The sequence below is a fragment of the Camelus bactrianus genome, chromosome 2, assembly GCF_048773025.1.
Source record: "Camelus bactrianus isolate YW-2024 breed Bactrian camel chromosome 2, ASM4877302v1, whole genome shotgun sequence".
Lineage (NCBI taxonomy): Eukaryota > Metazoa > Chordata > Mammalia > Artiodactyla > Camelidae > Camelus > Camelus bactrianus.
Genome location: NC_133540.1, coordinates 117,359,540 through 117,372,032, shown reverse-complemented (window position 1 = coordinate 117,372,032; position 12,493 = coordinate 117,359,540). Strand labels below are relative to the sequence as shown.

General features: G+C 42.9%; 1 protein-coding gene across 1 annotated transcript in view; it reads left to right on the top strand.

Annotated features, from left to right (window-relative positions):
- The first annotated feature begins 6,865 nt into the window (after positions 1 to 6,865).
- The window catches only part of STIM2 (stromal interaction molecule 2), a 150,359-nt gene continuing 144,731 nt past the window's right edge, over positions 6,866 to 12,493 (top strand). Inside the window, exon 1 of the mRNA XM_074349527.1 lies at positions 6,866 to 7,448. Within this exon, the coding sequence (XP_074205628.1) occupies positions 7,040 to 7,448 (409 nt within the window). The 5' untranslated portion in view covers positions 6,866 to 7,039. The remainder of the gene's footprint in view (positions 7,449 to 12,493) is intronic.

Genomic DNA, 12,493 nt, shown 5'->3' with positions numbered 1-12,493 from the left:
GCTGGGGGTCACTGACAATATTGCAAGTAAATACAATATAGTATTTTAGGTAGTGATAAGGGCTATAGAGAACTAATACAGGCAAGGAAGTTAAAAGTGTCTATGGCTGATGGGGGTAGGGTATAGCTTAGTGGGAGAGTGGCATGCTCAGCATGCACAAGGTCCTGGGTTCAATTCCCAACACCTCCACTAAAAATGATAACAATAAAACGGATAAATCTAATCACCTCCCCCCAATAGCTAAAACAAAAACAAAACAAAAAGTATCTGTGGGTGGATGTGAGGATTGCAATTTTAATTTGAGTGGTCAGGGAAGGCCCTGCTGAGAAGGCGACATTTATGCAAAGAGCTGAAGGAGATAGAGGAGGGAACAACCATTGTGGACATCTGTTAGAAGAACATTCCAGGCAGAAAGAAGGAAAAGCAAATGCAAAAGCCTGAGGCAATACTGTTCCTAGTTTGTTCCAGGAGTGAGGGAACTGAAAGCCTTTGCAGACTGAATCAGAAGGAGAGCAATAGGAAATGAGGCCAAAGATGCAATTAGGGTCACATCACACAGGGCCCTGTCAGCCATTTATTGCTTTTACCCTGAGCAAAATGGGCTGTTTGAGAATTTTAAGGAGAGAAATAACATGATCTCTAGCAGATGTGCCAAGAATAGACTTTGGGAGAGCGTGGGCAAAACATGGAAACAAGTTAAGAGGTGATTGCAATAATCCAGGGTAGAGCTGATTGCTGCTTGGACCAGAGTGGTAGCTGCAGAGGTGATGAGAAATGGTAGAGTCAGCAGGATTTGCTGAGTGATTAGATGTGGGAATGTGAGAAAGGATCTCAGTCACTGAGTGGGAGGCTATAAGAGAAGCAGGTTTGGAGGAGAGTATTAGGAGCATGGGTTTTGAACATGTGAACCAGAGATGCAATTAGCATTTGAGTGGAGATGTCAGTATGTGTCTAGAGTTCACACAATAGCTCTGAGCTGGAGAAATAAATCTGGGGGTCAATAAAATATGATGGCATTTAAACCTCTAAGATTGGATGAAAGTATAAAAAAAAATGAGTGTAGTAGAGGAGAATTGTACACACTGAACCCTCAGCACTCTGTATATGTACAAAACGATCATTTTGATAGAACAGAGGAATAAAAACTGAGAGGAAAGAGTAAGCTATTATACGGGTTTAAGATCCTATATGATTATTAAAATCTTGCACCAAATTTAGCTTTAAGCTTCCTGGCAGCCAAAGACTGAATATCACTTATCAAATTCTTAGAAGCCTTGTTGCCATTATTACTTCTTTCTTTTACTTTGCAATGATAAGCCACTAGCTTTTCCAAAGATCCTCTCCCATCCATTTCTACTCCAGTGGGTGTACATTACTGTGGCTTTCTTCCATTTATCCAACCACATTTCTTATTAGGTAGAAATCAGATTTTAGGTTTAGCTCTTTCAAATCATAATATGGTATTCTGAGGTCTTTCCAAGTGGTTCAATATTAAAATGCGCGCGCGCGCACACACACACACACACACACACACACACACACACACACACACACACACAGGTCTGCTACAGAGAAATCACATGAGACTGAACAGCCAGCACTCTTTGTGGCCCACTCAGGAATTCTTTTTTTTTTTTTTTTTCTGTCTCCTTTCCTGCCTCACTCTCCTTGCCCCTCACTCTTGCTTCCTTGGGGTTGCACTCCCTAAGGAATTGTTGTTATATAAGCCTTTACCTCAGGTTCTGTTTTCTAGAGAACCTGTATTCAAATGTCACCATGGACTGTACCCTGAGGCATGGGCGGTACCCTGAGGCATGGGCCCTGTAAAGACTCTTATGAGCTTATTTTTGTCGAACGTGCTCTTACATATTTTTTCTTGTGTTCCTTCTTTCCACATTCCTCTTTTGCACAATTTAAGCTCTTGTCCTTAACACTCTTAAGGGCTTAGATAATCATAGCTAATTATGCACCAGGCAACTTTACAACCATTTTCACTTTGCTACAACCCTGTCTAGGTACTATTATTATTACCTTTTTACAGAAGAGGAAACTGAGGTTAAGATGTTTAGTGACAAGGCCAAAGTCACACAGTTAGTAAATGGCTGTGTGAACTCCAGAATCCATATTCTTAATGACATCATAGTTCAAATAAGCCTCCACTGAGGACCTGGCTTTCCTGGAACCAAGATACAGGGGATTCTCTCCTTATGAGGGGTTTAGATTCCAAATGGCTGTACTTAATGACCATGTTTTTTATTCATTCAAACTTAATGAGAAAGGGACTTAAATTTGCAGTTTCCAGATGAATTTTCCACAAAAGGAGAGGAAAGTGGGTAACCCTTTGAAACTTTAAAACTGGTCTACTTTTTCTTGTCCTTGTTCATGTGCGTTCTATGGCATCTCTTTCTAAAATGGTCATATTCTGTATACTTTGAAATTGAGGGCAGGTAATTCCCTCCTAGATAAATTCTTCAAGTGTTGAAACTTTTAGCAGCTTTGTGTCTGAGAACTCACAGATGTTACAAACTTTTGACTGGCGCTTTGAGCCCATGGAATCATACTTTTTCTGAAAGCAAAAATTTTATCATTCTAAGCTTTAAATTCTAAAAAAAAAAAAAATCTTTTTAAATGATTTGGGATTAGGGTAGTAGGCATCTGATTTAGAAGCTTATTCTCTTGCATCATACTCCAAAGTTTTTCCATTCCCTCAATCGCTTTTCCAGTCACTTGCTGTCAGGAGCATAGGCATATCATGGTTTATCTGTTGTATAATTTGCCTTTTCATTTTCATAATTGTTGGTACTACTGAAGGAATCATCTGTGTATCTGTGTGTACATGAAGCAATTCTCATCATTTTCAATTGTATCTCTTCTTTTATCTCCATCACAATTCTACTCCTCTTTTTACAGAAACTGTGCTTATCTGATATCATGTGATCATGTTCATGTAACACCGCCAATTAAGTAGTAACAGAGCAAACATCCTCTTTAATAAAAGGAATGACCCCACAAACCCCCTGAGTCTCTTGGCTTATGTGGGCAAAGTTGACTTGCTTTTGCTCTGTTAGGTGGTTTTAAAAACTTTTTATTAATACATTAAAATGTCTCAGAGTTTTTGATTTTCTTTTAAGAGCCTTTCTTCCTCCTTTCAAGGAGAAAATGTTATGATGTGGTATACCACCTTCACTGAACTAGATGGGTAATATTCCATGCCTTATTGGCTTTAGGAAGAAAGAATCTTGCTAATGAGTTACTTTCACAGTCATTTTTTCTTTAGTGCTTTCATTTATTCAACAATTTGAGAACCATATTTATATGTGGAGGCTTCACTGTTTGGATCTGGGGCCATCAAATAAGCAGTATCAGTTTAGACGTGTTTCCTAAGTTCTCCGGACCTCGATTCCCTTGAAAGCTTGTGTGGGGAATGAACTGGACAACATCAAGGAGCTGGTACACAACAGGATTTGCATTTCTCCGAGGGGCTTAACCAGGATGAGCAAACCAAGCGAACTTTCAGATAGTGCTCAGTCAGCACCCAATATTCCAGGGGCCCGGGGTCGAAGCCGAGAAATCCTACTTGCAACCGTCCTCTGGGTCAAAGGCGGACCGGAAAGGCTCCGTGGGCGGTGTGAGACGCAGGACCAAGCAAGCGCCTCTCGGCCACACGCTGGAGCTCCCCACTCTTCCACCTCCACCCCAGCTCGCGCTCCACGCCCCACCCCCGCCAGCCCGCCCACGCGGCGACGTCACCGCGCGCCGGCCGGGCGCCGGGACTCGCCGCCCACGGCGTGGGAGCCGGAAGCCGGGCGAGCAGCGGAGCGCGGCGTCCCGGAACCGCAGAGCCTGAGAGCTCGCTCACCTGGGGAAAAGCGGCCGCAGACAGCGGGCATGCGCGAGGCTGCCAGGCGGCGCAGGCGCGCTGCTGGCCTCGCGCGAAGGACGAGATCCGGTTCTCCGGGTTGGAGAGGGTGGGGCGTCGTGGGCTGTGCGGCGTGCTGGGGGAGCAGGGGGAGAAAAAGGAGACGGGGAAGGAGCTGGACTCTTGAGAAGGGCGGATTTGCTTCTGGGATGGGGACGGGCCGGCTGCACGGATCCTGGTGTGCGTCTGTGCTGGGCGTGCCCCACGGAGTAAGGGATTTGTCGGAAGATGAAATCAAACCGCCACGCAAAGTGCGATACTCTTTTCTTGAGCCGAAACACGCTCAAAATACACACCCAGAGCCTGGGGGCCAGTTCTTCCCAGGGATGACAACGTACCTGTGTGCCGGGCACCTGCAAAGGCTGACTTGTTATTTCAGTCTCCCGCCGCCACCAACAGCCCTATGAGGCTGACTTTATTACAAGGTCCCCAGTTTCCCGTCTGGAAACCTAGGACAGATTAACTTGTCTACAGGTCGCACAGCTCAAAAGTGGTGTTGTTTCCGCCAGATTTATCTGATTCCAAAGCTTATCAGATGCTTGACGTCATGAATGGGTGAAAATTAGACAATAAAAGCATTCTGTAAATAAATGGTAAATCGTGAGGTTTGGACGTTAAGAGGTATAAACCAAGCTGTAGGAGTGTCAGGGAAAAGGAGTCAAAGTGGATTTTGAATAGGATTTGGCAAGAGAAAAGGAGAGAAGACAGCTTTTGAGAGGCAAGGAAAGGGAAAGCAAAGGCTTAGAGGTGGAACAGGAAACCTGAGAAGAAAGGGAAGTGATTGCCTCAACTGGAACCTTGTGTTTACGTTTGCCTTGCAAATTGGAGCATCTGTAATTCTAGCTATAGGATTCGGTTCCAAACCAACAGACTTTCTCTTTTCTGCATCTAGGTTTATGCTAGATGCCGAGTAATAACTATACCTTTGTTCAGCAAGAAGGTGCATTCTGGCCATTCACTTAACAGTCGGAAACCTTGGTACCCGTGACAAAGATGATACTAGATGGAGGATTTCTTGCTGAACCCTGTCCTGGGAGGGGACCCTTTAGTGCTTTCAGGTTCTTTATCTCTGCAACTCCTTTGTGGCTCCACTAGTGAGAGGAATAAACACTTAATCATAATCCCAAATCCAGTACCCTCTCAGTGCCAGCATCTATCTTTAAAAGAAAGAAAAAAGTCCATATCATCTTTGTTTAAAGAGGCTTGGCCCCAGTGATTTGTTAATTTGTTCGTGGTTTCATACTGCTGTTACTGCTGTAACAGTTTGCTCTGCCTAATTTAACAACTGATTAACTACTACTTTAGCCTCTAATTGTTTAATGGGTGTACATTTTAATCTCCTAAGCAAGATTATAAGATTCCCGAGGCAGGAACTGTGTTCTCTATCTTGTATCTCTGAATACTGACTTGATTTTTTTCAAGTGTCTCTCTTATGCCCCTTGAAACACCAATACTGAGTACTCTGCCTGGCACATGCTAGGCACTCAGTTAATATTGAATGAATGAAATGTTGCCTGCTGGAGAGCAAGAAACAAGCCTGTTATTCCTTTATATTTTGCTGGCTTTCTAGAAGAACTATCTCCTTTAGGAGGACATTCAGCAAATATGTAACTTGATTGCTGTGCCTTTCAGCAGCGGAAATATAATCTCCCTGTTGCCTTATAAAGAAATACCACCTAAACACCATGCCCCAAGAAGTCTGTCAAGAAATCATTGTGGATAGATTGATTAGCCTCAAAGAAATTCTTAATTCTTTTCTGAAGTGTGCATCTGCCCTTCCACAGGCAGTGATATTCATAGTTATGTTGGCTAGGCTGCCTAAGAAATTCTTTGGGAGAGTGTAACTTGAGTATCTTCTTGACTTGAGAAAACAAACCAATAAAAAACCAAATCAAAACCCTAACCCAACAATAGAACCCAATACCAAACAGGACTTTTGTGCTTAAGAACCCTATTGCAAATCTTTAACAATTTTGTGCCGCTGGAGAGAGAATGCCTGCGTGTGTGTGTGTGGGGGGGGGTGCTTCAGTCAAGGTAGGTGAAGCCAAATCCAGTCTGAACCACGTTTTTCTGTCAACCTATTCAGCTGACAGCAAAGACTCCATGGGGTGGGGTGCTGTTCTGGAGGTGTTGAGTTCAGCTAAAGTTTAAATACAGGAGGGTCGGAGGCTAGAGCAAATCCTTTTCAATGTTTACATTCAGTGGTGCTACAACTAACCTGCCTCTCATTTACTAGCTTTGGAACCTGGGGGGCAAGTAATGACATTTTTCGGCTTTAGCGTCCTCTTTTGTAAAATGGGTATGAAAACGGTACCACCCACCTAACTTCTAGAATTATAATGTGTAAATTTGTAAAGCGCTTAGGACACTGCCTGGCACACTGGCACGTAGCAAGATCTTTAAGTGTTTAATAAGTAAAACCCTACGCTGTGCTAACCTCCACTTCCACACTGCTAGCCTCTTATTAAGCCCCACCGATACCGAAATTCTGGAGACGCCGCTTTTCTGATTACAAGGTTTTCTAACCCACGCAATTATTTTTGCTGCCGTTTGCAGGGCTAAAACTCGCCCAAACGATTTGGGATATCCGTATTCTTATCCCCGCCCCCTTCGTTCCCGCTCCCCCTCCCCCGCCGCCTGAGTAGCTGTGGGGGCGTGAATGGGGGAGGGGGGCATGCCCGTCTTTCCTCCCACCCCCTATCTTCGCTGCTCCGCGAAAGCCTTAGAAACCTCCTCAAGGCTCTCGGGTCCTCCGAGGAACGCCCCCGGGGGGCGGGGCTTCAAAGCCGCGCAGGCCCAGTGCAGCAGCACCGCGCCTGCGCGTTGGAGAGGCTGAAGGAGGCGGGGGATTGCTATGCGAGCGAATGTGTGAGGGGAGGAGGCGTCCGGGCCGAGCGTGGTACTACGACGGGCGCGGGCCGGAGGGGGCGGGGGGATGCGCCGCGGCGGTGGCGGCGGCGGCGGCGGCGGCGGCGCGGGCGCTGGGACTGGTGTTTGGAGGCGCCAGAGCAGCGGATCCCGGTCTCGCTGCCGCAGCACCGCGGGTGTGGCGCGCGGCCTGAAGACGCCGTACCTTTTTGCTCCTCACCTTTTTTTTTTTTTTTTAAATAACCGGAACCAATGAACGCAGCCGGGACCCGAGCTCCGGAGGCCGCCGGTGCCGACGCGACCAGGCTGGCGCCCCGCAGGAGCTCGAGTCTGAGGCGGCGGGGGCGGCCCGAGGAGTCACAGGCGGCGGTGGCGGCGCCTCGCGGAGCGGGCGAGTGGCCGGTGGCCGGGGCGCCGCCGCGCTTTCCCCCCGCTCCTCCTCCGCGTCCTCATCCCGCCACGACGCCCGGCCCGGCCTCGGGCTGGCTGCGGCGGCGTCGCTGGGCTGCGCTGCTGGTGCTCGGGCTGCTGGTGGCCGGCGCGGCGGACGGATGCGAGCTGGTGCCCAGGCACCTCCGCGGGCGGCGGGCGGCGGGCTCTACCGCGGCGGCCGCCTCCACTCACGCCGCGGCGGCGGGCGACGGCCCGGCGCTTATGACAGGTGAGGGCCGGGAGGGCGAAGGGCGGGGCTCGGCTGGGCGCTGCGGGACCCCCATCCCCGGGAAGGGCCCGCACTCCTGCGGGGCCGCCTGCTGTTCGACGGCCGCGGCCAGTGTGGGATGCCGAGCCGGGTGCCCAGACGCCGGCGCCCCGGCAGCTGCTTCGTCGCGGTTCCCTGCACTCGGGACGCCTTCCCTCTCCCCCCTGACACTCCGCCCTCGGCTGAGCCTCTAGACGGCACTCACTTCCCCGCCCTTAAGTCTACCCCGCGATGTTCTACGCTGAGCAATGCGGTGGTTTCTCTTCCGTGCTGCAGAAGAGCCAGCAGGGTCTGCAGGGTACTGGGCTGATTTTTTTTTTAAGCTGCTGGAAGTCAGCAGCAGCAATGCGGTATTGAGTCCGCCTCTGGTGCTGCTTTTGCAAAGGCAGCTGGCAGCGAGTCTCACAGGTTCAAAGCCCCGCTGAGCACAGTGTCCCACGGGAGGCTGCTAGAGCGGATTCTTTGAGAGACTTAATACCTAGTGGTATTAGTGGTTCTTTATAAGTATGCGGAAACCTCTAAGTCTAATGTGTATTTTTTGGGGGGTGGGAGGAAGACCGTTTTGCTGGTGGGAGCATCACTGGGTGACAAAGGGTACAGAAATCTCAGCAGGTAACCAGGAATATACCTAAAATTTACCAAGTGCAGGGTATTTGGTGCTTTGTATTTGAGCAGCGCAGTTCTGATAGGGTGCACCAGCATCTTTTAAAATATGGAACGTTCTTGAAATTATTGAAAACTTGCAAACGTGTGGTAAGGTTAGGTGGAAAAATGACTCCTCTTAAAGCTTTCCAGTGTCATGTACAACTGATAGGTTGTGGTTTAAGTAATGATCAAGGGATCGTGGAATGATTTCTTTTGGAAAAGTAGTGGCCACGTTTAAAGTAAGCTTTTTTTTGTGTGGCACTTTTCTTTATTTTTAAAAGTAATCTGTAAGTTTTCTAGATTAATTGCAAGAATAAAAAGGGAAAAGTAAAGCGGAACACAATGACCCTTCATTAATTTAACCAGAGTGATAGTCCAACAGGCGTTTGAAAGTTACTAACAGCTGCTGTGAGTGGTGCTCAGGAGCTATATTCTTTAGAGCAAAGCAGCTATTCTCTGGGTTCTGTGACAGGATGTTGACTATTCTAGAGAGGAAGGTGTTGGTAAACTTTCCAAGCTCTTTGGAAGTTGTAATGTATGGAACATAATGATCAGAATATTTAATTTGCTTTACCCTGAAATAAATCAAGCCCTTTTAAATGAGCTTGAAACATCAAACCTACCTCTGGGTAATTTTGATAAAATGATTACAGAATGATCAGTATTAGGAGTATAATATAGTTTGAGTAAGAGGGTAGGTTGGATAGTTTTATGCTTCAGTAGTCTTATGGTGATTATTAGGGAAGTAACAAGCTAAAACTATAAAGTGAAGGTTCAGTGCCTCATGCAGGAAGGGAGGGAGCTGAACTGTTTGGGTTTCTAGAAGCTGTGGAGTGTGGCTCTTGGTTTCTTGAAAAGAAAAGTTTGGTTATTAAATAATTGGCTAATGTTTTACCAATATGTAATTGGTAGAAGGGCACATGATTCAGAAAACTTAGTATTTATTAACCACTAATGTATATGGGTGTCGTGTAGATTATTTCAAGAAAATTACTTCAGATGGAATTTTATTTTAGTAAGCTGTTTATAATCCTTCCTTTTGAAGACTTAAATTCCTCTGAGTTATTTATGGTATTGTGAAAGAGGAAAAGTGATTCTTACTGGATAAAAAGTCTGATATATCACAGAAAAATGAGTTTGTGCTATAGTGCTTTAAAATAAGTTTACTAAAATGATATTTACCCTGGAATTTGTTTTTAATATTCTTATTGTTTCTCCTTGTTAGAGTATTGAGTTTTGACTAGTTAGAAATTTCCATTTAAAATTTAAGGTAATAAAACTACGCTAAGTTCAAGTTAAATTGTGGTCATTTTAGTAAGTTTACGTAAATACAGTCAATAGCACTGGTATCTGAGAAAAGATAAATTGAAATTCCATGGTAAAGTTAGAGCATATTGAAAATTTCTTTGAATTTTATGATCCATACAGGACTCCTTCCTACTCTTCTGATTGTATGAATAATGCTTTCTTTTATGGTTTCCATTTGTAAATGTTGTGCTAAACCCAGAATGTAATTGATTATTGCTATTATACACTTCGGGAAGTAGAGCCATAGACTGAACTTAAAAAATACTGTGTTATCATATTCTAAGCAGTGTTAGTGGATAGAAATGGGGTGGAGAGCGTCAGTAATAAAACTAAGCTTCATGTGAATTTTAAAAGTGGAAAATTCTTGTAAGAATTCTGAGAGAATTATTCTCTCTGGCTCTGTATTAAACATGTCATTTAACTGTGAATTCTTGATAGCTCTAAAAATGACAGCCCAAATCACTTTATCTTCTCTTTTCCTCTACAGATGAGTATTTTAAATACTTACCTTTATAAGCTTCATAAGTTTGCGTCTTACTTGTCTGGTCTAGAAAACATTCTTTTCCACTGAAGTTTGCCTCTCAAGAGTTTTACTTTAGAAGTTTAGTGTATTTTAAGAATAAATCGCCTTTAAATCATCTATTGCATGCTTAGTTTTGAGCAAGCAGGTGTTATTATGAAGAGAGTATGACAAGTCATCAAAATAAACAGACCTGTTGTCATAAGAATATTGGTTTATATTGTCTTTTCCTTTTTTATATCACCCTTTCAAGATTCAGTCTGCAAATATTTTGAAAAGATGAAACCATTAAATATTTACAATGCTATGTAGTAAGGGCTTAAGTTATATATAATTTCAATAATAACAATAATTTAATAATTTAATAATATATATATAGTTAGAGTTCTTACTTTGAAAGTAATTGAAATTTAAAGCAAGTTAGGGATTGGTGATTGAGGGCTTGTTGATTATAATCTAAAGCAGTGCTTTAATAATTCAAAACATCACTTTTTTTTTCTTTTTTGCCTAACAGATTTAGAAGTAATGAACTGATCCCAGTAGGGAGTGATCTCATCCAGATGTGGTCCTTGAGAAATAGTTTATGAAAGGGCAATGTGTATGAAATAGACATATACACATACATAAATATATCGCACATATATATAGAACACAATTCTTTATTCTACAGTTCTTAATTCTGTAATAATTGAAACATTAAAACATTTTTTTCTTACATGTAATTGTTTCAGAATTTTTTTAAAACAAATTTTAACTTTAGAAATATTTGCTTTTTTTAAAATGAACTAATGATGCTTTCTTTAGTGCCTTTGTAAAGGTTTTACCTTAACTATAACACTTTTCACTAGTTTGCTGTTACTAGTCATAGAAAATGCATATTTTAAAACATGTCTTTTGGAATAATTAAAATTTCAATGGAAATTTAAAATATTCTTAGTTTGAAAATATAATTTCATTTAGAAGAGCCACTTTCCTCTCTAGCGTTAAACACATTGTGTAGTGGGGCTTTCGGTAATTTGTATGCAAATACCTCGCGTGAGCGTGATTGCCATTAGAAAAATGTTAAGCTTCACCTTTCATCACCTTGCCTTCCTAACATTTACACAGCAAATGTCACTTTTTTTTTTTAAAATTAGCAGTTGGCTGGAGTGTAGCATGCATCTATTGCTTTGAGTAATGTTTTGTGATAAATTTACATGTGTAAGTGTTTTGATTGTGACAATAATAAATTCATAGTGTAGTTCACATAGTAATAGAAACTGTTGTTTCTTTTGTGAAGTTACCCTTTTTGTATTTAGCTTAGGATTTCCTGAGGCCGCCTTTTGATGACTAGGTCTTCTGCTATATCCTTTTTTTCCTTTCCCGTAGTTACCATTTACCAGTCCCTTTCTTCATCAGGTTTTTCACCATTGCTGTAGGTTGCCTTTTCTTTTTCCTGTGGCTAACTACAGAATTAAAGAATATACTCTCATCCCTTTTGATCTAGTCTATTCTGACAGTTTAAGAATCAGTAATAATCTCACTGGTCTGGTAACATTGCATCCTTTGGTACTCTTTTTGAGAATACTATGGCAGAACTGATTGGTCTCTGTTGGGAATCCCCTGGCACAGGAAAAACTCAAATGGCCAGCTGGAAAAGTGGGTTCAGGATTTAGCTTAATTTTAACAATAGGAGGATCCACACAGGAATTCTCTAATTTGCTAAAGTCTTCCTTTGTGGTTGGATACATGCTAATGTTTTTAGATTAATTTAGAGTTTTGAATAACTGTATCAAACATTTTGGATATTGCCCTACTCAGTGATAATAATGCAGTGTGGAACACTTTTAAAATGATGCATGGAGATTTGTATTTGTACATATGGTAGCTAAAGTATGTACTCATTAAGCTAATGTTAAAATTAACAGCTAAAAGTATGATTAGCAAGCCATTTTTTGATATTCACCAGAATTAGGACCTTATTAAGAACTGCCTAGGAGATTACTTATGAATTGATCAGATTTCATCAACTAAGCAATTATTAAGCACATGCAGATTACCACATTGTAGGAGTAGTAAAAAATACAGAAGAGAATAAAACGTGGGTCTGTCTATTGGGAATAATAGGCATATTTTTTAAACTATTACTAGTGGTCAGTATTGTGCTGAGTGCTTTATATATATATCACTGTTTTTGATTCTGAGATTAATTCTGTTAGATAGTTGCTAGCCTCAGATAAGAGATGAGGAAACTGATGCAGGATGATCTTAAGTAACTTGCCCAAGGTCACAGTGAGTAGCAAAGTCAGTCGTTGACCTAGGTTTATCTCATTCCAAAGCTTTGATTCTTAACTGGTATGTTGTATGCATCCTTATACAGACTGCTATTAAGAATAACAGACTGCAAAATATTGGGAAAAGGAAGGCTACTAAAGAATATTACTTGAAGGAGGGTTGGGTTTGAGCTGGACCTTGATGTACAGATAGGACTTCTTGTGGAGATGAGTGAAAGGACTTTCCAGGAGGAGGCATAAGCAAGAATAAGGAGTTAGTT